Source organism: Piliocolobus tephrosceles, chromosome 17 (genome assembly GCF_002776525.5).
Source record: "Piliocolobus tephrosceles isolate RC106 chromosome 17, ASM277652v3, whole genome shotgun sequence".
Lineage (NCBI taxonomy): Eukaryota > Metazoa > Chordata > Mammalia > Primates > Cercopithecidae > Piliocolobus > Piliocolobus tephrosceles.
Genome location: NC_045450.1, coordinates 63,141,635 through 63,169,351, shown reverse-complemented (window position 1 = coordinate 63,169,351; position 27,717 = coordinate 63,141,635). Strand labels below are relative to the sequence as shown.

Below are 27,717 nucleotides of genomic sequence, written 5' to 3'. Positions count from 1 at the left end.
TTCTTTCTGTGAAGATGAACTGGTGAAAACAATCACTGAAATTAAAGCTCCTTCCCGGGCTGAAGTTAGAGTGGTTTCTCCCTTCATGCCTATCGTGTCTTCCCAACATATGGTTCCCATGAGGACAGGCAACTTGTTTAGCATTCTGTCCCTAGCGGAGCACCTGGTTCATGTTAGATGCTCAGTATTTGTTGAATGAAGGAATGCCTGCACATCAAAAACATCTCGTACCAAACTTTTTGTGGCCCACACACCAATTTACTCAGGTGAGAGCCCTTCTTCTAGAACATTTTCCCCCTTTACTGACTAATGCCCCAAATCCTTTCTGGAAGTAGACGGGGTATGAAATTTACAAAAGGGCACAGGCTGAAAGAATGGCTTTTGGATAAAAAGAATCTAAACTCTACGACAGCTTATAACCTGATGTCAACCTGTAACATTTCTTTCCCTTCACCGCACGAGGTGGTACGTCCAGAAAGGTCTGCATGTTACAGATGGGCTTGCCTGGCTCACTACACGATTAACTGAGATGCAGCAAGTTTTACTGCAGCTTTGGAACCAGGGACCTGAAACACACACAGAAGAATTACGGAGCTTAAATGATACCTGTAGGATTTTCTAGGCCAGTCGTTCCAAGGACAACCCCATCACTTCCAAAAGTAACAGTAAAAGGGAAAAACAGTAACAGCAGCATTTGAGTGAGTTCTCTCTGAAGTCAAATATATTCCATTGAAAGAACTGCTCCTTGTTCCATGACTGTGTCCTTCCTACAATTTTCAACATGAAAATATCCATTCTCTTACAAAACGATGGTGGGTTCGGTTTTCATCCAAAATTTACGAAATCTAGTATCTGCGGGCCCCTGTTAGTCTCCTTTTATTTCCTTTCAAATTAAACTGTTCTATTAACCCACGGGATGACTATGCTCGGTTAACTGATTCATTTTACAGATAAGAAAACCGAGGACGAGAGAGGATAAGCGATTTGCTCAGAGGCACACAATTGTCCAACGAGAGCACACTCTAAAATTACATTAGATGAGTGAGACATAAAGAAGGAAACCAATGACCACAGAACACGGCACAGCGCTGGGAACATGTTCTCAGCTGATTTGCAAAGTATTCCTTTTTCTTGGTGTAACAACAAGAGGGACAGGGGTTCCATTTCCCGACGATTCCGAGCACCAGGTTTGAGCCCTCTTTGTTTTTGCTAGGAAAACATTACCTTACACCTCACAGGGAAAAATCAACATGCCCAGTGAGTTATACAAAAATCAACGTTCATAGAAGAAACATTCCAGAAACATCATCATGGGGCAATACAAACTCCTGGCCTCAGTTTAATCACGCTGGCCTCCAATATCTAAACTGTGTTGCAGCCAAAAATCACTGCAAGTAAGTATGAAATCGGAGAAAAGGAAACTGAAAGAGGGGAGGATCAAAGAAGGCACCACAAACTTAAAAGAAAAAAGAAAAGTAATACAAGAACTAGAAAGAGTTATAAAGAGGCAGTGCATTACCAAAATGCCAACGGGTACACAGAAGAAAAGGAAATCGGGAAGATAAAACCAGGGGAATTGCAAATCTTGGTTAAACGTTCATTAAATAATTTGTCACACATATTAAGGCCACATAGTCACTTTCTCCCCCTCTCGGGTGCTCATTCAGGAACAAAGGCTGAGGATGACTTAAGACATCATAAAGCAAGGCAGAAAAAATACAGTGATGAGATACTATAGCCTCACAAACGCAGATCTAGTTTCCTTCTCTTTGATTTTAACAAGAATGTTTCCTCCAAGCTAACGTGTGCTGTTGGTGCTGGTGAAACAGGCAACTGGGGGGAGCTTAAAATCTGCACTGTGGAAGCCTACTGAGTTCTGGTGACCAGTGGGTAATCTGCCTTAGTGGTTCCTGAGGCTTGGACATACAGTTTGTTTGTTTGTTTGTTTGTTTGTTTTCTAGTCTCACTCTGTCACTCAGGCTGGAGTGCAGTGATGCGACGTCAGCTCACTGCAACCTCCACCTCCCAGGTTCAAGTGATTTTCATGTCTCAGCCTCCCAAGTAGCTGGGACAACAGACAAGAGCCACCACGCCTGACCAGTTTTTTTCTATCTTTTTAGTAGAGACACAGTTTTGCAGTGTTGACCAGGCTGGTCTTGAATCCCGACCTCAGGTGATTCATCCGCCTCGGCCTCCCAAAGTGCTGGGATTACAGGCGTGAGCCACCGTGCCTGGCCCATATGATGATTTTATGTTCAGTGTTAATAGGGAGAATTAGGCCATTTATGACCGACACAGTGCCATCATTAGGAGAATGGGTATTTTAAACAATGGGAAGAGAAACAATCAATTTCTCGTGAAATAAGCCAGAAGCAGAAAGACAAGTACTCTATGATCTCACTTTTTGTGTAGAATCTAAAGCAGTCAAACTCACATAAGCAGAGAGTAGACGGCGGTTCCCAGTAGGGGCTGGTAGTGAGGAAGTGGGAGGGGTTGGTGAATGGGGAGGCAGTGGTCAAAGGATCCAGCTAGAACGAATATGTTCTGGAGATCTGTTGCACAGCATGGTGAATACAGTTAACGATAGTTATAATAATAATGTGTTATATACTTGACAATTGCCGAGACTAGACTTTCTTTTTTTCTTTTTTTTTTTTTTTAAGACGGAGTCTCGCCCTGTCACCCAGGCTGGAGTACAGTGGCGCGATCTCAGCTCACTGCAAGCTCCGCCTCCCGGGTTTACGCCATTCTCCAGCCTCAGCCTCCCAAGTAGCTGGGACTACAGGCACCCGCCACCTCCCCCGGCTAGTTTTTTTGTATTTTTTTTTAGTAGAGACGGAGTTTCACCGTGTTAGCCAGGATGGTCTCGATCTCCTGACCTCGTGATCCGCCCGTCTCGGCCTCCCAAAGTGCTGGGATTACAGGCTTGAGCCACCGCGCCCGGCCGAGACTAGACTTTCAATGCTCTTGTCACACACAAAAAATGATAGCTATGTAAGGTGATGGATGTGTTAATTAGCTTGATTGTGGTAGTCATTTCACAATGCATATGTGTATCAAAACATCACATTTCACACCATGAATACATATAATTTTTTTTTTCTTTAGAGATAGGGTCTCGCTCTGTCACCCAGGCTGCAGTACAGTGGCACCATCGTAGCTCACTGCAGCCTTGAACTCCCAGGTTGAAGTCATCCTCCCAGCTTGGCCTCATCACGTTAGGACTATAGGCATTAGCCACCATGCCCAGCCACAAACACACAGAGACACACACACACACACACACATATATGACATTTTTATTTGTCACTCATACCTCAATAAAGTTGGGGAAAATAATGGTAGTAATGACAGCAATAATAATGTTTATTGAGTATCTAGTATGTTCTGAATGCTGAACATTCATAATCTTTAATTTCTATTGCAAGTCAATAACAACAGTAGTTAACATTTCTTTTCTTTTTTTTTTTTTTTTTTTTTGAGACGGAGTCTCGCTCTGTTGCCCAGGCTGGAGTGCTGTGGCCGATCTCGGCTCACTGCAAGCTCTGCCTCCTGGGTTTATGCCATTCTCCTGCCTCAGCCTCCCGAGTAGCTGGGACTACAGACGCCCGCCACCTCGCCCGGCTGGGTTTCTGTATTTTTAGTAGAGACTGGGTTTCACCTTGTTGGGCAGGATGGTCTCGATCTCCTGACCTCGTGATCCACCCGTCTGGGCCTCCCAAAGTGCTGGGATTACTTAACATTTCTTAAGCATCTAGCACACTGTAGAGGCATTGAGTTCATAATGTCTTTAATTCTCAAGACAAGCCCACGAGGTAGTTCTAACATCTCAGTTTTACCCGTGAATCTTAATCAGGTTTTGAACCTTGCCGAAGAGTTAGAATGGGAGGGAGCTAGGGTTGGACCCGAGAGCTGTCTAGCTCTAAAGCTTATCCTATCTCTCGTGTGCCTAGCCTCTCTCTCCTTACTTTCATTCCCTCCATACATACCCACACTGCTGGGTATGTCCCTTACATGTCATTTGACCATGAGCTTGGGGGGCCTTCGGTACTTGCTGTGTGACTTTGGGCAGGTCTCCTTGCCTTATCTTTTGCGTATTTACGCATTCTAAACTGTAATTCCTTGCCTACCTCAGAGGCATAAATGATAAGAAGTACATTAAGGACTCTCATTTATTGAGTCATCTTTCATGTATTTATTTACAAACATCTACTGAGAATTTACTGTATGGACCAGGGATACGGTGAGGTGAAGGCAAAAACACCACTGTCAAGAGAAGGGGAGTCAGACATTAAATAAGAAACTGCAGGCTGGGCGTGGTTGCTCACCTGATATCAGGAGTTCGAGACCAGCTTGGCCAATGTGGTGAAATCCTCTCTCTACTAAAAATACAAAAATCAGTCATGTGTGGTGGTACAGGCCTGTAATCCCAGCTACTCGGGAGGTTGACACGGGAGAATCACTTGAACCTGGGAGGTGGAGGCTGCAGTGAGCCGAGATCATGTCACTGCACTCCAGCCCAGGTGACAGAGCAAGACAACTCCATCTCAAAACCAAAAACAAACAAAAACAAAGAAACAAAGAAAAGAAAAAGAAAAAGAAACTATAGGCCAGGCATGGTGGCTCATGCCTGTAATCCCAGTACACTTTGGGAGGCCAAGGCAGGCGGATCACCTGAGATCAGGAGTTTGAGACCAGCCTGGCCAACATGGTGAAACTCCGTCTCTACTAAAAATATATAAATTAGCCGGATGTGCTGGCAGGTGCCTGTAATCCCAGCTACTCAGGAGACTAAGGCAGGGGAATCGCTTGAACACGGGAGGCATGGAGGTGGGCCGAGATTGTGCCACTACACTCCAATCTGGGTGACAGAGAGACATTCCATCTCAAAAAAAAAAAAAAAAAAAAAAAAAAACTACAGAAATTATCTTTTTAAATTGCAGTTGTGTTGTGTTAAATGTTATGAAGAAGAAATTCTGAGGACTCTTCATTTACTCATTCAGTATATTAGGAGTGCTATTAGGAGTCAGATAGCATTGTAGGCAGCGGCTGTTCTGAGAGAACATATCGGAGAGCTTGATATAATCTTAGAGACCAAAACTACTTCCTTGACGTGTGCTGTTTGGACTCAGTTTTGCAGGATGGGTAGAAATTAAGGGCAGCGGAGGAGTATTCTAGGCTGAACAACAACAAGTTTCAAAACCCGAAGGAAAGAAAGAGCATGGAGCCAGAAGCGGCTTGAGGTATGATAGGAGAAGTGGATGGGGACCGGATAAGACTAGATGCCTTTCATTTCAACTCTCACTTCCTCTCACAACCACTCTATAAAATAGACAGCATTTCCATTTGATAAATGAGAAAACTATTAAAATATATACACACCTATTCAACAGTGCCTGCGTCAACACCATTACCCTATCCTTTTTCCCCATAATCAGAGTTTGCCTCCCACTCTAGAAGCTCAAAATGCCAGTTATCCACTTTTCTAGTCTCCTTTATATCTAGGATATAAATAGGTGACCCAGTCCCAATCAGTGGAGTCTCACAGGAAGTCAACTCAGGAGAACAGTTCTGAAGCAGAATGCTCTCTCTCTCGATAAAGGAAAAAGGCATGCAATGAGGAGCCTCACCCCACCCATCTGTGCCTGCAGACCGTATCAAGTAGGATGCAATGGCTGGCACCACAGAAGCCATCTTGTAAGCATGAGGGAAAAGTGAAGATCATCACAAAGGAGGTACCCATATAGTAGCCAAACACAACCCTTGCGGCCTCAGCTCCTCTGGACACATGGGAAAGCAAAAGTTCTATTATTCCAACCACCTTTAAGTGGGTGTTAATAACTTGCGGCCTAAAGCAGCTAAACTGATGTAGAAAATTAACCTCAGAAAGATGAAATCATTTTAAAATTATGTAACTAAAAGGTAGCAGAGGCTGCGTTTTGAATACAACTCTCAGGATTCTAAATCCTTTGCCCTTTTCCAACTTACTTATATCCATTGGTCTCCGGACTAAGCAAACACTGTAAACTTAAAAGCTTTGGACATAATGACGAAAGACTACTAAAACCAATGCTAATGCTAATCCAGGGCAGGAAGAAGAATGTTTCAGGCTGCGAGAAGGTGGCCTCAGTGGGGGTAAGAGGAGCCCAGGCAGCTGCTAGATGCTTCTGCTGACAGGCAACTGCAGGAAAGCACCAGTGTGGTCCAACGACAGAGGGGTCCTGAGAGTCCAGTTTTCTAACATATCTGGACTGGCAAGAGAAAGGCAACCAGAGAATTCAGTCCTCACTCGGAAGTCCTGAGATGTTTAGATTCATGAAGAATACAATGAAATTTCCACTTTGAAAATCATAGTAACCCCTCCCAACAGAAAGAAGCCTGTTTCATACACCCTCTGCTTTGTATGTGATATACCAGTGGACCAACACACATTCAAACAGGGGACTTTGTCCTTGATGGCATCTACAGTGTAGTCAGCTACAGGTATTTTTAAAGATGGAAAGAGGGACAAGTATTTTTCTAAAATACTAATTTCAAGAACAAATCAACATCTATTATCTCCTTCATCATGTTTTAAATTGTAACAACTATAAATCACCCGGCAGCGAGTTATTCAAGGTCAGAATTACTCCGTATAGCTTTCACGAAGGTTAGAAGAATGACATCTTGTGCTTTTTCTAGCTATAATTTATAACTTTGCAACAGAACCAGCCTTGCCGGCCCATCCATTAGCAGGGTAGCCGCACATCCGTTACAACTCAGCACGAGGACTGGCTTTACAGGGGCACAGGAAACGTAACCCGATCGTCGCAGAAGTTCCCTAAACGTAAGCCATTCTTTAATGTAAAATGATTTGAAAATGCAGTTCCCTAAAACATCTGCTAAGCTCTTGCTACCCTAACACATGATATTCTTTCTACTGTTACCTGCCAACACAAATATTTGGTTGCACAAAACACTCCTAAGAGGCACGTGACAGTGCTCAGCTTCACATTTACATACTGGTCCACCAAGGACTGGCTTGGACCTGGGAACTATGGCAAGGATATGTTTACCAGAAATGAAAGCTTATGTGGAAAAAAAGGAGGAGGGGTGCGGCATTCTTTTCAGTGAAGGTGCTGTCAAACATTTAAAAAAGGAGGCATAACTGCATAACTAGCTATACATGGCAAGGGAACTACTGTGCATTGGACACAGCAAATGCAGCTGTAAGTAGCAAGTGAAAGTTTACAAGGCTGGTATATCATTTTACTGAACAGGCTGGGTGAGCTCTCTGCTTTTCAACTACAAAATAAAGATAATAATTCTAAGACTGCAGAACTTGGAATTTTAATTCTAATAGAAATTATGAGAAATTAATGAAGATATATGCTGATACATAAAGCGTCGTGGTATCTGGGATAAACTGCCAACCTGCATCTCTATTTGGAAGTGTGGTAGGATTCTGAAGTCATCACACGTGGCTACGACTGCAAAAAGCCAAGATTAGCCTTGAAAATCCCTTATGTGCACCAGATACAATGCCTGGTTTTGTGAATTAAAACCCATAAATAATATGTATATACAAATATAGATACTAAAATACAATACGTTTTTTTCACCAACTGAGAAGTTCTCACCAAACAATACATACTAATGCATGCATGTGCAAAACATTTTAGAGTAATTTAACTGCATAAAAGAATGTTCTAGAGACAGGAAAATAAACAGGCAATGCACACATGACGTGACTTCATTATGAGAAAGTGCTCAGCAAATGTTAGTTTCCTTTAACATATTTTAGAAGCAGCTATTTGAAGTATCTTGTATCTTTTTTAGAAGGATATTTAAAAATAACTCAATTTCCAAGCTTATCTGTGATTTTTATTTTACCGTAAATTGGAGGAAGGAGGAAACAAACATTTCTCCCCCAGAACCCCCCAATTCACTTGTCCAGTTCTCTAGATCTCAAGAGGAAGAGGGAGGCAGAGATATGGCTTTACCAGTAGGGGCCGCTGTGCTGAGAATTGATTCCTGTGAGTTTCTCATTAGTGATTATTATACTGCAGGCAGCCAAAATGGAAAAATTAATTAATTTCAAAGTGATAATGCATTTACAGCAACAATTAGAAATGTATAACTGTAAAATGGCAACATTTAAAAGACAGATTACATTTAATAAAGTTGCACAAGAACATCCAATTGTAAAATTACTGATCTGCAACAATATTCCTTAAAGAGGCACTTAAAATAGCCTGACTCCATAAAGGGTGACCTAATTACTGTAACTAAAATCACCGTAGTCACAGCAAGTCACAGCAAATAAAAAAGGGACGTTGATATTAGAATACTGCTGTTTAATACTTAAGGGAGCCGGCTACAGGGAAGAAATGAAGGCAGGGCTTCCAAGCACAAGGCTGGGTTGTATTTCTTGCTCCTTTGACCTCATGCAATGGAATGTGTACTCCGGCAATACTCATGTCAGAAGCAAACACCCTCTCTAAGGTGAAAGGCAGACAAGGCAGACCACACTAGCCATCCGGTGATAGGGAGATTGCGTCTATGCTAAGCTTCTCAATCACAATTAGAAACCCAGCCACATGTGGCCCATGGCTACCTTACTGGACAGCCAGATTATAATCATTGCAGAAATTCTATATCCATCATTATTGATGTTATATGCATTATTGTTAGTCCTTACACCAACCTGTATCGCAATTTTCGTCTTAATGAGACGGACTCAGAACGCTGGCGACCTAAGTTGTTCCAGTGGTCAAGGGTAAGAGCTGAGCTTAGCCATCAGCACCATTAGCAGGAGAGCTGCGAGGTCCACCATCCCAGGTTGCCACTTTCTTCTCTTGCCACCACCAGGAAGCCATGTCAAATCCCATCTCAAGTAAAGGGAAATGCTCACTTCCCCTGCCCTTTCTCTGAGTGACCCTGCCCAGACAACTTCAAGAAAACCTGGGATTTTTGCGACGTCACCACTTTTCTCCAAACCCTCTCATGAACTACCCACTCATTTTCCCACAGCTTTCTCACCCAGGGACCTAAAGCTTAGTGCGCGTTTAATCTTTTACCCAGGGCTGCTCCCAGAGGACATCTGTTTCTCCCAAACCTTGCCTTGCTATAGGCACTGAGACCTGTTCACAAGTAGTCTCTGAGCTCTCCCGCCAGGGAAACAGGAGAGACTGTGGTAGGGTGCGGCAGAGGCTGCTGCACACTGGTAGGGTAGGCAAAGGAATCAGGCACGGAGGTCGGGCATCTGTTATTACTAGGACGCACTCCAGGTATGGTGCTCACTGAGTTGCAACCTTTGTCCAGTTCATTGTGCATCCTCCCCGACATGGTAATCCTTCTGCCTCCGTTTCTAACCCCAGACTCTGGTTTTCCACTCAGCCCAAGTCCTGAGCACCCTTACCCCCAAAACAGCAACACTCTGGTATCATGATACAGTCACCGACCCAACTTTATTTGCTGGTACTTTTTAGAAATACTCCTGTTAGGTTCAACCACCCAACATTCAAGTCTGACTTTGTTAAGCATATTATATTAAATATTAGATAATAACTCTTCTCCAATAAATAAAAATATTTACCCTGCATTTATATTTTAGCAGAACTTGTCTTCCTTCTTTTCCCACCTGCCCTGGCCCAGAGTCCCTAAACAATGTGATCAGGCCACAGAATAACAGTTTCCACTATTTTCTGTCAACAACTCCTCATCCACTCGCGTCGACAACAAATGGCAAGATGCTTCTATCACCCTTCACCAAATTCCACAGTCACAGAGTCACCTCTAAATCTTTCTCATTATGTCCCTCTGATTAGGGACCTTATGGAAGAAGGAGAAAATGAACTCTCTGATGCCACCGAACCCAGTTCCTTAGAACCCATCAGTGATCAAATCCTAGTGAGATGACCAATACCCAAAGATTACAAATGATGGTTCATTGGGCTTGCTAATGTGGAAGGCACTGGGCCAGCAGAAAATAAGGAAGAATCCAGCTCTCTCCTCTCCTCATTCCTGAACGCCTCATTTAAACGGCACTGGCACCTAGTTCAGATCCGTATTCTTTCTTTTCATGCCAACTGAAGGACGGAGCAAAGTATGAGGGATAACCACGGTCAAAGAAACCGGCATGAAGAGGCTGCGCTTATGCAATCATCAGGAGCAAAGTGATGGGGAAATTTCAAAACCCTGTGATCCGCCTGCAGGTAAGTTTCATTCATTACTTCCTAGAGATCAATTCCACCCTGCAGCACGGAGAACCACTCTCCATACGTGCCTTCACTGCAACTGATCCTAAGTGTTCAGCTCTCGGAATATGTCTGTTTACTTTGCATAAAAACCACTTGGGAGATTAGAATAAAAGATGTACTTACTTATTTCCTCCTAAGCAGTTCTTTTAAGCAGTTCAAAAGACTTTTGATGTGGTTTTAAAAGTCGCTCCCAAATACCAAGGTTAAGGATAGCAGGTGGGAATGAGTGTAAGAGAAGGCAGCAGACGGTTTCCAAGGCTGTGAGATTGGTTGGAGGATAATAGGCCAGCGATACTTCCTTTTTTGTTGTTGTTTTGCTTTGTTTTATTAACATCCTAGGTTCAACTTTGAAGGCCTGTGATATCTCTAAAAGCCAAATGTGTTTTGGAAAAGGAAGATTTCTGTACAGTAGATTTCAAGTTTGGGTAACTGGAATACTGGTGTCCATTAATAGGAAGACGTTTTTGAAGTCCTTTGGTTTTGAAAAATAATCTACCAAATATATTGTGGAAAATATGCTTTCTTCATTCAAATTACTTCCTACTAAAACAGTTTCACAGAAGAATGTTCTTAATACGGTTGATAAATGAACATCAAATTATAAAAACATCGTATCACCCTTGTAAACACTTCCAAATATAACCACAGTACCGTGATCCATCCAAAATCATCTTTGGGAAAGTAAAGAAGAAAACACACTCCTAGCCGTCAAAGGATTCTCCAACAGAGGATTACACCCATTAGAAGAAGAATTTAGAACATCAGATACAGATTTTCTACGAAACAAAGGAATCACATCTCCTGAAAATTCAGTAGTCACAAACCTTTGTTGTCCACCTACTGACAAAACAGCAGTTTTCAAGCAGTCCACTCAACAAAATAGATTTTCAAGGTTTCTGAATAAAAAACCCACCAAAAAACAAAACACAACAACAACAAAAAAAAACAAATCACCATTTCCATAAGGACTTTCAGCCACACTTAACATGATATCGTCCACCCAAGCCCTCCAAGATGCATTTACCCAAACAGATTTAATCTAAAGTTGACGCAAATGTGTTCAAGAGCCCTTTATGATGGGCAGGACAATGTTATTCCTGAGACCAGACTCATGCCCGCAAGAGGTAAAAAGGTGGAGACACATGTGTGCAGGTTTCTCTAGGACCCAAGGTGTTTGCGGCGCCAGAAGCTATTCTCTTACCATGGACTTGGTGAAAGGCCTCGCCAAGGTAAACAGCAGTGTGTACACCCACCAGCTGCGATGAATGTTGGAGTACATCATATTTCCAGGATGCACTGCGTTCGACGTGACCCCGCGTGGGGAGAGGCGACGGTGCAGCTCGTTGGAGAAGAGGACGTTGCAGAGCTTGGACCTGTTATAAGCCAGCATTGCCCAATAGTCGTTTTTTGACGGAGAGAGACGACTGAAGTCCAGTTTTCCCAAGGAGTCATTAATATCTGTAAATCTTAAAAATAGGAAATATGACGTGAAGCAACCAAGTTCTGACTTCCCATATAGCTTTTTAATTTTATTAGAAATCTAAGGAAGGCTGGCTGCAATGGCTCACATCTGTAATCCCAGAACGTTGGGAGGCCGAGACGGGTGGATCACCTGAGGTCAGGAGTTCAAGATACCCTGGTCAACATGGCAAAACCTCATCTCTACTAAAAATATAAAAATCAGCCAGGTGTGGTGGCATGCCTGTACATGGGAGGCTGAGGCAAGAGAATCACTTGAACACAGGAGGCAGAGGCTGCAGTGAGCCAAGATCAGGCCACTGAACTCCAGCCTGGGCAACAGAGCTAGACTCCATCTCCAAAAGGAAAAAAAAAGGAATCTGAGGAAACTATGTAGCGATGACTAAAAACTCAATCTTGCATACATCAAAACAAAGTCTCCCTTAAAGATTGACAATGGTGATTTAACAATATAAACATAGGTCACGTGTTTATTACAGGCTCATGCCTGTAATCTCAGCACTTCAGGAAGCTGAGGCGGGAGGACTGCTTGAGTGTAGGAGTTCAAGATCAGCCTAGGGAAGACAGAAAGACACTATGTCTACAAAAAATAAACAATTAGTTGGGTATGGTGGCACACGCCTATGGTCCCAGCCACTTGGGAGGCTGAGGCAGGAGGATCGCTTCAGCCTAGGAGATCGAGGTTGCAGTGAGCTATGACTGTGCCACTGAACTCTAGCCTGGGCAACAGAGTGAGACTTCCATCTCTAAAAGAAAGAATTTAAAATTTAAAAATTAAAAAAAAAAAAAAAGCATTGGCTCGAAAGACAGACTTCAGTAAAGACCCACACTCATAAATGTAGCAGTCCTGACATCCTGAACTCCCTCCCCACCCACTAACACACATTTTTCAAAACCTTCAACAGGAAGTTCAAAGATAATTAAATTAAACAGAAAAGCATCTTAAATAAAGGGCTGCTGCTTTTGGAAACAGAAAGATATCACATTTCTAACCTTTGACAAGGCTTTCCTGGATGATTTTAGCTAATGCTTGAGTGTTGTATATTTTCATTTGAGCATCCAAGAAAATATAGATGAGTCTTGTTGCCTCCAAGACTCTTTTCTAGATTAAAAATTAATGATTATAAAGGGGTTATAACCTTGGTGAGTTGCCATCAATACTCTTCTACGTTTAAAAGATAAATGTAAACAAAGCCAAGATGAGTTCTGGCACAGTCTAATGTTTTTAAGTATACCCATGGCATGGATGTACACAAATCAACGAAACTAGTTGATGTTTTATAATTGGGTCTGACAGAGTCATTAAACACCAGCTGTTTGTTTCTTTCCCTTTGTCTCTTTCTCTTAAATAACAACAATGTAGTGATTGCCCTTACAAAATGGATCACAACAAACAAAAGGTATTTTCTAAATGGTCTCATCCTTGTCAAAGGACCCCCTCATATTCTGCTTCTATAAGTTCATTCTGGGCACCGGGTAATGAGGAAGCATAATGGGAATCCTCTAGAAAACTGCTATGGAAAAACAAAAAGCAAAAAGTAAAATGAAAATTATGGAATAATCCTATTGTTCCTTAATATCAGCAGCTGATGGTGGGCTAAGACCAAGAAAAGCATGGCAAGGGCAAATGAAATTCATATTTTAATGGAAATTAAATATCCCTTCCATAGGTCTCAGTGACATCCAATTTCTAGTGTTAAATGACATAGCTGCTCTAAAACCATCAACAAAGTCGATGGCCAGAGACGTCATCAGGGATACAGAAATGAGATCTTGAAACAAATTGTTGGCTGCCCATTTTCAAGTACTCAAACCACAGGAAGAGTCCGACTTCCAAGCTTAATTGTCTAAGGCAGTGGAACTCAGCGGGCAATTTGAAAATATATGAGGGCCTTCTTCTGGTTGTCATGATGATTGCTGGTGATGGTAGCAGGGATGGAAGATGTCTTGCAATGCTGATGAAGTCTTGCTCGATGAAGATTGCCCCAGTGGACGCTCATGCAGATGAAAAGCCTGTGGATAATTATCTGAGCCTAGAAACATCCACTGAATTTCCAGGTGGGTAGTGCAACAATATACAAGTAGAATGAATGAAGGCACTTTCAGATTTTGTGTGATTTCTGGATGGTGACTGATATCATCTGCCTGTGTCCCCACCCAAATCTCACCTTGAATTGTAATAATCCCCATGCATCAAGGACAGGGCCAGGTGGAGATAAGTGAATCATGGGGGTGGATTCTCCCATACTCTTCTCGTGGTATTGAAAAAGTCTCATGAGCTCTGATGGTTTTATAAATGGGAATTCCCCTGCACATGCTCTCTTGCCTGTCATGTAAGACATCCCTTTGCTCTTCTTCACCTTCTGCCATGATTGTGAGGCCTCCCCAGCCATGTGGAACCCTGAGCCCATTAATCCTGTTTCCTTTATAAATTACCCAGTCTCAGGTATGTCTTTCTTAGCAGCATTAGAACAGACTAATACAGTCAGGCATCACTCAAGGTTGGTGGTACTGGAGTGTGCAATACCACACACCTGGTAAGGGTGTGCTTTTTTTTTTGAGTCCATTCAAGGTGATTCATGCATGGATACATATGTTCCATCTTTCCTATAGCCCGGCCCAAGCATCAACATGTTGAAACACACACCATTTTCTTTCTGTTATTTTTTCTTTACATTACAGTAAGGCCATCATATCGAATTAAAAATACATTTGTACATGTAAGTTATGTTATTTGCGAACTTTATTTCAACATAATAAGGTATTACAGAAGACTTGTCACACAAAGGTGCTACTGAAATGAGAATCCAATGATCCCAGGTATGGGACAGGACTTGAAAACTCTATCGACATGGCATAGAAAACAGGGACAAGGATTTAGAGAGCATCCAAAAGGTATGGAATATAGCACCATCTATTCCCTCTCTCTACTCATCTTTTATCAACTGCTGCCGGAAACCCTTCTTCGCATATTTGTTTAGCCTGACCCAGTTCAGGGATTACTTCTTCTAGGAAGCTCCCCATAATGAACTCTTCCACAGCTGGATATCATGGTGATTTTTTGGGTGGAAGTTAGGGAGAGAATGAAAGAAGCCATGGAAGGCAGACAAAAATACATGTCCCCATGGACATTAAGTATCCACTCTTCAGGACCCAGGTCATGACACCATTCCTAGTGTTCAGTGACACTCCTGGCCTTCCAAGATCGGTGAAATGGCTTGCTATGCCATCTTTCTGTTCTGTCTGTACATTGTTCTTCTGTTATCACCGTGCTAGACTGTAAGTCAATTGATCGCCTGATTCCAAAACTAGACTGTGAATTCATGGAAAGTAGACTGTAAGACTCTTGAGTGTTGCTTACTACAGTACCTGACACATAGTAAGGACTCAACACAGAATTAGACAATTAAAGTTTGGTCATGGGTTTGGAATTTCAATCCAAGGTCCAAGTTCTTAATAAAAAACAAAGGAACGCAAATCCCATGATGAGAATTTGACAGTTTCCCTTGTTTCAAGTCTTGCCCTAAAGGTAAAATTTACCACTAGGTTCAACTCTTCTATGTTTTCCATTAATGTTTACATGTGGAACTTCCTAATGTTTAGGGCTTTTGGTTTTTGCTTATTTTTTTAGAGACGAGGTCTTGCTTTGTTACCTATGCTAATCTCAACTCTTGAGCTCAAGGGATCCTCCCGCCTGAGTTTCCTGAGTGGTTGGTATTACAGGTATACACCACCATCACACACAGTGATTTTCTACTGTTAAGAATAAGGTCCCCACTTAGGTACTTAAGGATAACATAGAAGTATCTCATGACTAGGGAACACTGAGTAAATTAAATGTCTAAGAGGAGACAGTCATTTCTTCTTGATTCCTAATCTAGAAATAAGACAAAAAAAAAAAAATCCCATGATGAAAAATGAGAACCAGGAAGGACAGTTTCAAGATGGCAAAGTACCAGCTGCTACATATCAGGCACTCTCTCTGCAAACAGCCCTTCCCTATAAGGTTGACCCCTGATTTCCTTCCCCACTGTCTCCTGGGCAGATATCCCACTTTTACAGTCTCATTAGCTAGCACTGACAGTCCTCCAGGAAGTGGCAAGTGTAGGCCAGCTTCTGATCTCTCTGAGTCAAAAAAGGCTTCCTGAAAAACGACTATGTTCACCTCTCAGCTCCATAGGTAGTAAAACAACTCTTCAGATGCTGCCAACTCTATTTTCAAGTTGACAAAATGACAAAGCCAAACAATTATGTCTTAATAGCATTTTCCCTTACTAGTACATTAAAATATTGACATTTGCTCTGTGGACAGTAACACTTGCTTCGTAAGGGGACTCCCTCCCACTCTTGTATATACACTGTGGGGGTTTTGCTTTTGGGTTTGTTTGGTTGTTTTTTGAGACAGGGTCTTGCTCTGTCACCTAGGCTGATGACAATCTCCCTCCACTGGTGCAATCTGCACTAGTACAATCTCCACTCACTGCAGTCTCCACCTCTCAAGTTCAAGCAATTCTTCTGCCTCAGCCTCCCAAATAGCTGGGATTATAGGTGTCCACCACCACAACTGGCTAATTTTTGTATTTTTAGTAGAGATGGGGTTTCGCCATGCTGGCCAGGCTGATCTCAAACTCCGGAGTGCTAGGATTATAGGTATCAGCCACTGTGCCTGGCCAATACTGCATTTTTTAACTAATAATTTTTAATTTTTATTTTAGAGATGGGGTCTCACTCTGTCACCCAGGCTGGAATGCAGTGGCACAATTTAAGCTTACTGCAACCTCAAACTCCCGGCCTCAAGCCATCCTCCCACCTCACCCTCTTACTAGATGGGATTATAGGCATGTACACCAAGCCCAATTTTATTGAGGATTTTTTAAATTCCCGCCTAAAATAATTAGGCTGGATTCTATCTACACAGAAGCTCAGAAACTCCATGTGTTTGTGTGTGTGTATATGTGTATGTGTGTGCGTGTGTCATTGTGTGATTTTGTGTGTGGGGTGGGAGAGGGCAATTTGGCACTCAATCCAGCTGCAGCCATTGAAGGTTGTTCAACCAGCACTCTGCTCTTTTCATTCTACTTTAACTGTTATCTGAAATTTTTTCACAGCAAGGAAGTCAACTTCTCATTTCACTATGATATATTCTAGGTATGCAGAAACTCAATTCAGTTGCTCAGATTCCAGATGAGTAACTAAAACACAGTGAAGACACAGGAAGGCTAATAAAGATTTTGCCTTGGGGCAGTCTAGTATAATATTTTCTGCAAACATAGGACTTTATTTTTTCCCCTAACAGGGGGTCTTGACTCCAACGAAGAGATTCTGCCAAGGTTTATGGAGGTAATTAGATATCAACACTTGCATTTTACAGCATGGTTTAGGGCCCTGGGTTCTTGGGTAGTGAGCAAAGTGTTTTCACGTACCGCCTGTGCACCAAGTCACCACGCTCGCTCATGGGAGCCAAGGGATGCAATGCGAAGGTAATACACAAGCCAGCCTGGGGAAATTGCCATTTTGTTAAAAAACCTTTAAATAATGTGCAAAGAAGCTGGGCACGGTGGCTCATGCCTGATAATCACAGCACTTTGGGAAGCCAAGGTGGGCGAATCACAAGGTCAAGAAATTGAGACCATCCTGGCCAACATGGTGAAACCCTGTCTCTACTAAAAACACAAAAATTAGCTGGGCGTGGTGGTGGATGCCTGTAGTCCCAGCTACTCAGGAGGTTGAGGCAGGAGAATCGCTTAAACCTGGGCGTCAGAGGTTGCGGTGAGCTGGGATCGCGCCACTGCACTCTAGCCTGGCAACAGAGCAAGACTCTCTCTCAAAAAATAATAGTAATAACAACAATGTGCAAAGAATAATTGGAAAGCAGAAAACTAGTGCCAGCCATCAGAAAGGAGTGAGCATGACAACACACTTCAGAAAGGCCTCCCTACAAACTAAGATAGGTCTAATTCAAGAGTCCAAGTTCCTTCCTTTCAAATTAATCTTTTAAATGAAGCTAAGATTCGGATCTCCAAAGTAGGCATGAATTACACTGTAGTTAAGGAGAGAACAAAGACGTCACACAAAATACCATTTGAGATACAGATTTACAAAGGAGAGTGAGCAGCTGACAATTCAACATAATCTCCCATTAAATACCAGCTCATTTAAACATATCCCGTGGTGCCCTCCACATCTGGTGGATGACTGGGGCTGGCAGATTTATTTCTGGAGCTCTCTCTGCTGCCTGCCCCCACAGTAGCCTCCCTCGCCCCTTAACAGGGCCACTCCACTTTCTTTCACAAACCTGGTGTGATTTGCAAAGATAAGGCTGTCCAGATTTTGTTACCACCTAATTACTGGATGTTTCATGTCTTTTAACACGGGGGAGGATTATTACTGGCATTTTCCTTTCATTTCAGCCATCATAAATTTAAAATGGCAAAAGTAAATCTATCTGCAGTGTGTCACTTATACCATAAGCCCCTGTGTTTGGGAGTGATAAAGGTTTCAAGCTAACCCTTGGCTGGTCTCTCTCTTCCAAGTCCCAGGGGTTACATTTTATGGAAGTATGATTAAAAAAATAAGCTTCATTCTGGGTCACTAAAACATTTCAGGACTTAAGACGGAGAAGAAGGAAGAAAAAAATGGGCCCCTTTCACATTATTTCTTTTTCTAGCTACTCTGCTAAGGGTGTAAACTCCCCACCAAAACACACACCAAGCAAATTTGAAAGAGAGATCTCCCTAACACCTATTAAATCCAGCCTCATCCAGCAAGGCCTTTGTCTTTTCGGAATATTTCTCTCTAGACAAATAGTTGTTTATCCAACTCTAGAAACAAATATGCTGAAAATACGATGAAATTTTCAAATGTCTTTTTCAGTCAATTGAATATTCTCCTAATGGCAATAGGAAAAAAGTGCCATCTGATGTTTTAATTGAAATTTTAACCAAAAGAGGCATGGCCAGATTTCTAATATGCTCTAACTACAGTACTTCCCTTTCCACAATTACACAGCTAATGTCTGCATCGAATTCCCTAATTTCTCATTATAAAACAATTGGATTTCATCTTGCAGGCTTTAATTGCATTGTTTCTCCTGCTAGAATAACTGCACATTCTTCTTGGTAAGATGTTGAAGTTGTTGAATTACAAATCAATAAAGGTCACGCCATTCAGATTTCATCAATTATTATTCCATCTCTAAGCAAAATCGATGAGGAGCTTGAAGTATAGTCATAAAAACAAACTTCATTGCTCTAGACAGTCCTTCTCAACAGTCCCCTACAATCACACAGACACACAAAGAAGACCTGGAAAAATTAAGTAAGCCAAGTTGAGTCCACCCACATGTCTCAAGTAGGACTAATGAAAATTATTTTCAGAATGAGAGCCTTGGGGGAATATTAGCTGGTATGAGAAAGGGGATAAGTGAACAAATATGCAATTCAAACCCACCGATGGGACTCTGAGGAGACCACAATGACACGGGCAGGAGCGGAGCGGCACAAAACATCCTGGAGGAGCTGGACAAGGTAGAAGTGCCCCAGATGATTCACTTGAAAGGTGGTCTCCAGGCCGTCTTTGGTGAGACTCCAGGGTAGAGCAAAAGCTGCTGCGTTGCACACAAGCACATGAAGAGGCCTGAAAAATAAAATATTCCACATGATGTGAACATAAACACTATCACCAAGCAGAATCAATGCTCCTTCAGGAATGAGAAATTCTTTCTCCGTCTTCTAGATTCCAACCATTTAGAAATAGGATACCCTAGAATGTCACATGGCTTTGAGTGGGCAACTGTCCTTTGTTGCTGAGGATGAGAGGCTTTTTAGGACACAGGACTTTAAGTGCGAAAACCAGGACAGTGACAGGCAATCCGGGAAGAGTTGTCACCCTAGTTGGAACTCAGATTCAACCACCTGATTAACTCTATCTTTCTTAATGCATCCAAGTCTCACTTTGTCTGTAAATAAAAACAGCCTTTAAAATAGTTATAACTAATAAAGGAGAAATTATGCTGTTAAAAAGGCTGGCATAGCGCCGGGCACGGGGGTTCACACCTGCAATCCCAGCACTTTGGGAGGCCGAGGCAGGTGGATCATTTGAGGTCAGGAGTTTGAGACCAGCCTGGCCAACATGGTGAAACCCCATCTCTATCAAAATACAAAAAAAAAAAAAATTAGCCGGGTGTGGTGGTGCATGTCTGTAATCCCAGCTACTCAGGAGGCTGAGGCCAGAAAATCGCTTGAACCCATGAGGCAGAGGTTGCAGTGAGCTGAGATCATGCCACTGCACTCCAGCCTGACCAACAGAGCATGACTCTATCTCAACAAATAAACAAACAAAGAAAAAACAAAACAACTGACACAGGACCCAGGACTTCGGTAGGTACTAAGCAAGCATAGCAAGGGGGTAAATGCTCTGTCTAAAGAGAAGGGTACATATTGTTTAAAGATACAGAATTTCTTGTAGAGATCAGATTAAATGAACATTTTATAAAGAAGCCTAGAGCTAGGTAAGTAGAAGCCTGTCATAATATTCTCTCTTATTTTGTATATATTTAATGTTTTTTTTTTTTTTTTTCTGACAAGATCTTGCTTTGTCATCCAGGCTGGAGTGTAGTGGTGTGGTCGTAACTCATTGCAGTCTCAAACTCCCAGGCTCAGACAATCTTAGCCTCCTGAGTAACTGGGACTACAGGGGCACACCACCATGCATGGCTACTTTATTTCTTCTTTCTTTTTTTTGTAGAGATGGACTACCGCTATGTCTCCCAGGGTGATCTTGAGGTCCTGGTCTCAAGCAATCCTCCTGCCTAGGCCTCACAAACATAATAAAATTATTAACAATAAAAGTAATCCTTTCATGTGAATCAAAAAGCTAAATTCTCAAAAAGTAAATATATACTGGTGAAAAATCATAATGTACCAATAAGAATTGTACAACAAAATATACACAAGGCTATTCACAGTGTTTGTGATAAACTAAGGCAGCAAATTACAAGTAACCTAAATACACCATTGAGGAATTATTACATTTAGAATATACCCACATGACAAAACACTATGCAGCCATTAAAATCATAAACAAATCTACAGACCTTATAAAACACATTATAATATAAAATTTAATGTATTTTATTATCAGACACAGACACACACAGAAACAGAGAAAGACAGAGAAAGAGATAGAAAGGTTACGAAAGATATATAAAAATAAGTGCGGGCGTGGTGGCTCACGCCTGTAATCTCAACATTTTGGGAGACTGAGGCAGGCAAATCACGAGATCAGGAGTTGAATTGTACCTCCTACCCCACTGCTTCCATAGTGGGTTGGGTTGAATGGTAGCGATCTGTGAATGTGACCTTATCCGGAAAAAGGGTCTTCGCAAGTGTGATTAGCCCACATCTTGAAACAAGATCATCTTGGATTAAGGTGGGCCTTAAATCCAATGACAGGACTATCCTTACAAAAAAGGAGAAGTGGAGAAGGAACACCCACAGAGAAGAAGATGGAAACAGGTAGAGACTAGAGTGACTTAGACACAAGCCAAGAAATTTGAAGGACGGCTCGCAGTCACAAGAAGCTAGGGACAGGCATGGAACAGATGCTCCTTCGAGCCTCCAGAAGGAACCAACGCTGTAGACCGCTTGATTTCAGATGTTTGGTCTCTGAAACTGTAAGAGACTAAAATTCTGCTGTTTCAAGCCACTCAATCTGTGTTAATTTGTTATAATAGTTTTAGAAAACTAATACAGCTTCCAAAACTCTTTCCTAATATTCAAACTTCATATAAAAGTTTATGCCCAAGAATGCATGATACATCAACTAAAATTATAAAATTCTATATGAACTAGAAACAACCTAACATCCAGCAACAGAGGAGTAGATAAACAATGATTAAGCCAAAGATTCCTAAACTTTCTCAATTTAGTTGAAAAAGTAGGAAATTAAATTTTATATGTGTGATTCATACCCCATACCCCCCAAAAAGAATTTCCAGATATACAGTCAGGATTACTTTTTTTCTATTTCCTGTTTATGATTTTTGGTATTTTCCAACTTTTCTACAATAAGCATAAACTAATTAAAGAACTTTACTGAAATATAATTCACATACCAAAAACTCTATGTATGTACACTGTACAACTGTTTCAGTATACTCAAGTAATTGTACAACCATAACTACATTCTATTTTTATAGCACTTTAACTCAAAAAACAAAAAAAAAAAAAAACCATTAGCAATCACTAGCCACCCTCTACCCACCTACATACACTCTCATCCGCAAAACACCATTAATCTACTTTCTGTCCTATAGATTCACCTATTCTGAACATTGTATATACTAAACGGAACCATACAATACATAGTCTTTTGTGACTGGCTTCTGTTACTTGGCATGATGTTTGCAAGGTTCATCCATGTTGTAGCATTTATTTTAATGGGCAGATACTATTCCATTATATGAATATACTGCGCTTTGTTTACCCATTCACCAATGATGGATATTTGGATCGTTTCCATTTATTGGCTACTAGGAATATCACTGCTATGTACATTCATTTGTAAGGTGCTGTGGAAATGCATGTTTTCTTTTCTCTTGAAGATATGTCTAGGAGTGGGATGGCTGGGTCACATGGTAACTCAATGTTTAACTTTTTGAAGAATGGCCAAACTGTTTTCCAGTGCGGCCGTACGATTTTACATTTCCACCAGGACTGTATTTGAACTTTCATCTCTCCATGTCTTCCTAAGTATTTGTTATCTGACTTTTTTATTTTAGCCATCCTACTAAGAAGTGGAATCTTATTGTGGATTTCATTTGCATTTCCCTAATGACTCATGACGTTGAACATCTTTTTATGTATTCATTGGCAATTTGTGTATCACATTTGGAGGAATATCTATTTAGATTTTACGCTTATTTTTTAACTGAGTTTTTATTATTGAGTTGTGAAAGCTCTTTATTCTAGATATAAATCCCTTATTAGATATTTAATTTGTAAATGTTTCCCCCATTCTGTAGATCATCTGTACACTTTCTTGATGGTATCATTTGTAGCACAAACACTTTTGATTCTGGATCAAACCCAATTTATCTTTTTTTTTTCTTTTGTCACTTTTGCTGTCGGGGTTATATCTAAGAAATAATTGTCTAAGTCAACATCACAAAAATACACTCCTATATTTGCTTCTAAGAGTTGTTACAGTTTTAGCTCTTAAGTCTCTGACCCATTTTTATTATGTTTTTTTTTTCGCTATTTTTTCTGTGTAGTTTATGCAAGTGTGATCTAACCTCATTCTTTTGCATGGGGATGCCCAGTGGTTCTAGCATCACTGTTGAAAAGACTATTTTGAATTGTCTTGGCATCCTTGCTGAAAATCAATTTACCATATACATGGATTCATTTCTGGACTCTCAAGTCTATTTTCTTACCTACAGATCTATTCTTCTGCTGGTATGACACTGTCTTTATTACTAAAGATTTATGGAAAGTTTTGAAATTGAGAAATGGAGGGCCTCCAATGCTGTTCTTTTTCAAGCTTGTTTTGGTTCTTCAGGTTCCTCTGCATTCATATATAAAATATAGGATCAGCTTTTCAATTTCTGCAAAAAAGTCAACTGAAATTTTAATAGAGATTGCACTAAATTTGTAGATAATTTGGAGAGTTTGGTCAGCTATACAATATTAAATCTTCTGATCCATGAACATGGGATGCCTTCATTGCTAGTATATAGAAATACAATTGACTCAGGCATATTAAATTTTTATCCCACTTTTATCCTGGCTGAACTTGTTAGTTTTAATATTTTTTAAGTGTATTTCTAGGACTTTCTACAGATAAGGTGATTTCATTTGCAAATAAACATAGTTTTACTTCTTTCCAATCTGGATTTTTTTCTCAGTCTTCTGCTTTTTTGTTTTTTGCCCAATTGCCCTACATGGGACTTCTAGCAGAATATGAAATGGAAGTGGTGAGAGTCAATATCCTTGTCTTATTTCTTGATCTTAAGGGGACAGTACTCAATCTTTCAGCATTAAGTATGATGTCAATTGTGGGTTTTTCGCAGATGCCCTTTATTGAGTTGAGAAAATGCCACTTTGATGCAAGTTTACGAAAAGTTTTCATCACAACAGAGTGTTGGACCTTTTAAAATGTGTTTTTATGTGTGCATTGAGAGGATCTTTTATTCTACTATTATGGGTATTGACTGACTTTTTAATGTAAAACCAACCTTGAATTCTTTGGATAAATCCCAGTTAGTCATAATGTACAATTCTTTATATATGTGGCTGAATTTGTCTTGCTAGCATTTTGTACAAAATTGTTGTATCTCTATTCATAAGAGAAAGTGATCTAAAGTTTCCTTTTCTTGTGATATCTTCGACTGGTTCTGTTGTCAGAGTAATAGTGGCTTCATAGAGTCAGTTGGAAAGTGTTTCCTCCTCTTCTATTTTTTAAAAGAGTTTGTGGAGAATTGGTATTTTGTGTTTGTTTTTTGAGACGGAGTCTCGCTCTGTCACCCAGGCTGGGGTGCAGTGACATGATCTCGGCTCACTGCAAGCTCCGCCTCCAGGGTTCACCCCATTCTCCTGCCTAAGCCTCCCGAGTAGTTGGGACTACAGGCGACCGCCACCAAGCCTGGCTAATTTTGTTTTTGCATTTTTAGTAGAGACGGGGTTTCACAGTGTTAGCCAGGATGGTCTCGATCTCCTGACCTCGTGATCCATCCGCCTCCGCCTCCCAGCGTGCTGGGATTACAGGCATGAGCCACCGTGCCCAGCCGGTATTAATTCTGTAAGTGCTTGCTGGAAAGCATTCATTAAATTTTAACTAGAAAAACATATTAAATCACTGTTGTTGTTTGAAGTATTCATGCAAATCTTGTATCACTGGGTAATCTGGATCTCATTAAGAAATTATTCATTCTGTTGCCCCATCTGTTTTCCCAACTATCCCCTACCTAAAACTTCAAAAGTCGTGGTGTGGTTGGGGTCAGTTGTATTTGTTTGAGAACACCTGTTTTCCACATATGGTGCCCACTACAGTTGTCAATACACAATCACTCAATGGCCCAGCTACTCTCTGAAGAGATAGGTACAAATGCTTTGAAGCACCGAGCCTACCTAGTAATATTCATTAGACTCTGCTTCAAATCAAAGCAGGATCTACTAATTTGTAGCAGGGATAACTCATAGATTGTAGTTAGACAGGACTATTGCTAAAAACTTTGTGGGGAAGAGGGAAAGATGGGCAACGTGAAGAGATGACTTACATTTGAGCTCCTTTCAGGTTGCATCTGAAATATTTTGCTCACTTTTCCAGGGCTATTACTACTTTTTTTCCTTTTTTGAGTACTAACTATGGGTTAGGAAGTTTTTAAGAGCTTTTTGTATTTAAGAACCCTAGATGACGTGTATTATGATTGCCATTTACAGACAGAAATGAAGTATCAGAAATAGCTAACATAGGCCAGGTATGGTGGCTCATGCCTGTGATATCAGCACGTTGGGAGGCCAACACAGGAGCATCTTTTGGCTCAGGGGTTCAAGACCAACCTGGACAACATAGCAAGACCTCATCTCTACAAAAAATTAAAAACTCAAAACTAAAAAACAAACAAACAAACAAACAAAAAAAACAGCCCGTGGAATGCACCTGCAGTCTTAGCTACTTGGGAAGCTGAGGTGGGAGGATCTCTTGAACCTGGGAGTTTGTGGCTATAGTGAGCTGTGATCACCCCACTGGCCTGGGCAACTGAGGAAGAGCAACACCCTGTCTCAACACAGAAAAGCTAATATAAAGACGCAAACAAGAAAAACAACAAAAGGGTCACCTGACTTCAAGGCTACCGCACAATACCTTCTGTCTTACAGAAGCTCCCTGGAATGGATAGAGCCAAGTTCTTAGAGAAACTAGCTCAGCCACGTTGTTTTCCTTACCTGACTCATGGCCAGTTAGTTCACCTCCATTAACCTGTGTCCTCCCCAGTAAACTAAACATACTCCTCCCATGGTTGTAAGGGGTAAAGCACCAGTATCTTGCTAGCCTGCCACGTTAAGTAATTATTACTTCCTTTGTCTCTTTATCATTCACTTTTAGGCACAAGACAAAATTAAATTCCCCAAAGACAGTTTCTGCAGTGTTTACTTACCTCTAAGACAGGCCTGGACACTGGCAATTTTAACATCATACTTGTCAACAACAACAATGTCTCTTCTAGTTACCTTTAATACTGCCTGTACATTTTCTCAAGAAAATGCAAACCTCAGCAAACCAAGGAACTTGCTACCAAAGACAGGCCTGGAGGCAAGAAACCACAGAGGACCTGGGAAAACCCTTTCCTCTCTCACCAAATTTTAATACCCTTCATTAATGTTAATTGCACAACACCAGAGGCAAAATATGCATCCTGTATCTAAAACTTGTCACCTCTATTAACTAAAAACAGGCTTATGGAATATGAAACTATAAAGTGCTTGACTTTTAATTGTAAAGACACTTAATTGGCTTGTACAAAAGGAAAAGAATTTCTTTTGCCTCACTTTAATGAGGTTTTTATTATTCAAATGACACATTTTGCTCAGTTTTGACTAAAAGCCACTGCAATTCAAAAGGTTCTGAGATGATGAATATTTACAGACTATCAAAAGGAAAAGTTCAAACTACAAAGATGGAATGGAAACAAAAATAGTATCTCTCCAAAAACTGATGTTATTAGTCAGCACTTTAAGGAGTTGATTTTTTTTTTTTTTTCCTTCTTGGGTGGATTCTCATCTGTGAGAGGTGATGAAGGGCAGAAAAGGTTGTCCTCCTTCTTTAGAGCCCGAGATTCCCATGGAGGGCAGCCTGCACGTTCTCCATGGCTCTCATCTACCCACACATAAAGCCCCTACACCTTACTGATGAGTGGCCCAATGGCATTCTCTGTGCCTGCTGACTGTGGGGATGGTATTTACAAACAGCAACCCCTTCAACTAGAGCCAATGCATTCCTTCCGGGCCAGAGGACATCCCCTCAGTAGTTAAGGTGTTAGTGGTGGGGGCGGGGGTTGTCATCAATGGGAGTGACAATGGGCCAAGATTTCTCATGACAGAGCCAGGCTGTCTGGCAAGAGTGGACTTAGGTGGCAGTTCCTACTACAAAGGGACCAGCCCCTACCCTTTTTTAATCCCTCAAGATCCCTACCACTGACTAACCTGTCTCTTTCTAGCATTTTCTATGTTTCTCAAACCCCCTCTGTGAAATAGTAACTGAGGAAATTATGACAGTGACAGAAATCTAACCTAACCGACTCCATCTTGTCTTCAGTCCCTTAGGTTTATCAGAGGCATTCAAACCAGAGCGACTCCATTTTGAATATGGGCTGGATAAAATAAGATTGAGACCTACTGGGCTGCATTCCCAGGAGGTTATGTCATACGCATCCACCAAACAGGCTTTGTGTGAGCAATAAAGCTTTTTAATCACCTGGGTGCAGGTGGGCTGAGTCCGAAAAGAGTGAAGGGAGATAAGGGTGGGGCCGTTTTATAAGATTTGGGTAGGTAAAGGAAAATTACAGTCAAAGCGGGGTTATTCTCTGGCAGGCAGGAGTGGGGGTCACAAGGTGCTCAGTGGGGGAGATTTTCAAGCCAGGATAAGCCAGGAAAAGGAATTTCACAAGGCAATGTCATCACGTAAGGCAAGAACTGGACCGGCCATTTTCACTTCTTCTGTTGTGGAATGTCATCAGTTAAGGTAGGGGCAAGGCATTTTCACTTCCTTTGTGATTCTTCAGGTGCTTCAGGCCATCTGGGCATATATGTGCAAGTCACAGGGGATGCGATGGCTTGGCTTGGGCTCAGAGGCCTGACAGGCATTCGAAGTTACAGGATGAGATAGGAGGTCAGCGCAAGATACAAGTCATGAAGACCTTGCTGATAAAACAGCGTGCGGCAAAGAAGCTGGCCAAAATCCACCAAGACAAAGATGGCAGCGAGCTGTGGTCATCCTTACT

At 41.4% G+C, this 27,717-nt stretch overlaps 1 protein-coding gene across 5 annotated transcripts in view; it reads right to left on the bottom strand.

Moving 5' to 3' along the window:
- Positions 1 to 27,717, bottom strand: part of WWOX (WW domain containing oxidoreductase) — a 1,124,103-nt gene that overhangs the window by 772,951 nt on the left and 323,435 nt on the right. For all 5 annotated transcript variants that reach the window (XM_023226795.2, XM_023226799.1, XM_023226797.1 and 2 more), the window contains exons 7-8: positions 19,170 to 19,355; positions 11,443 to 11,707 (exon numbers count right to left, since the gene is read on the bottom strand). In XM_023226795.2, the coding sequence (XP_023082563.1) occupies positions 11,443 to 11,707; positions 19,170 to 19,355 (451 nt within the window). The remainder of the gene's footprint in view (positions 1 to 11,442; positions 11,708 to 19,169; positions 19,356 to 27,717) is intronic.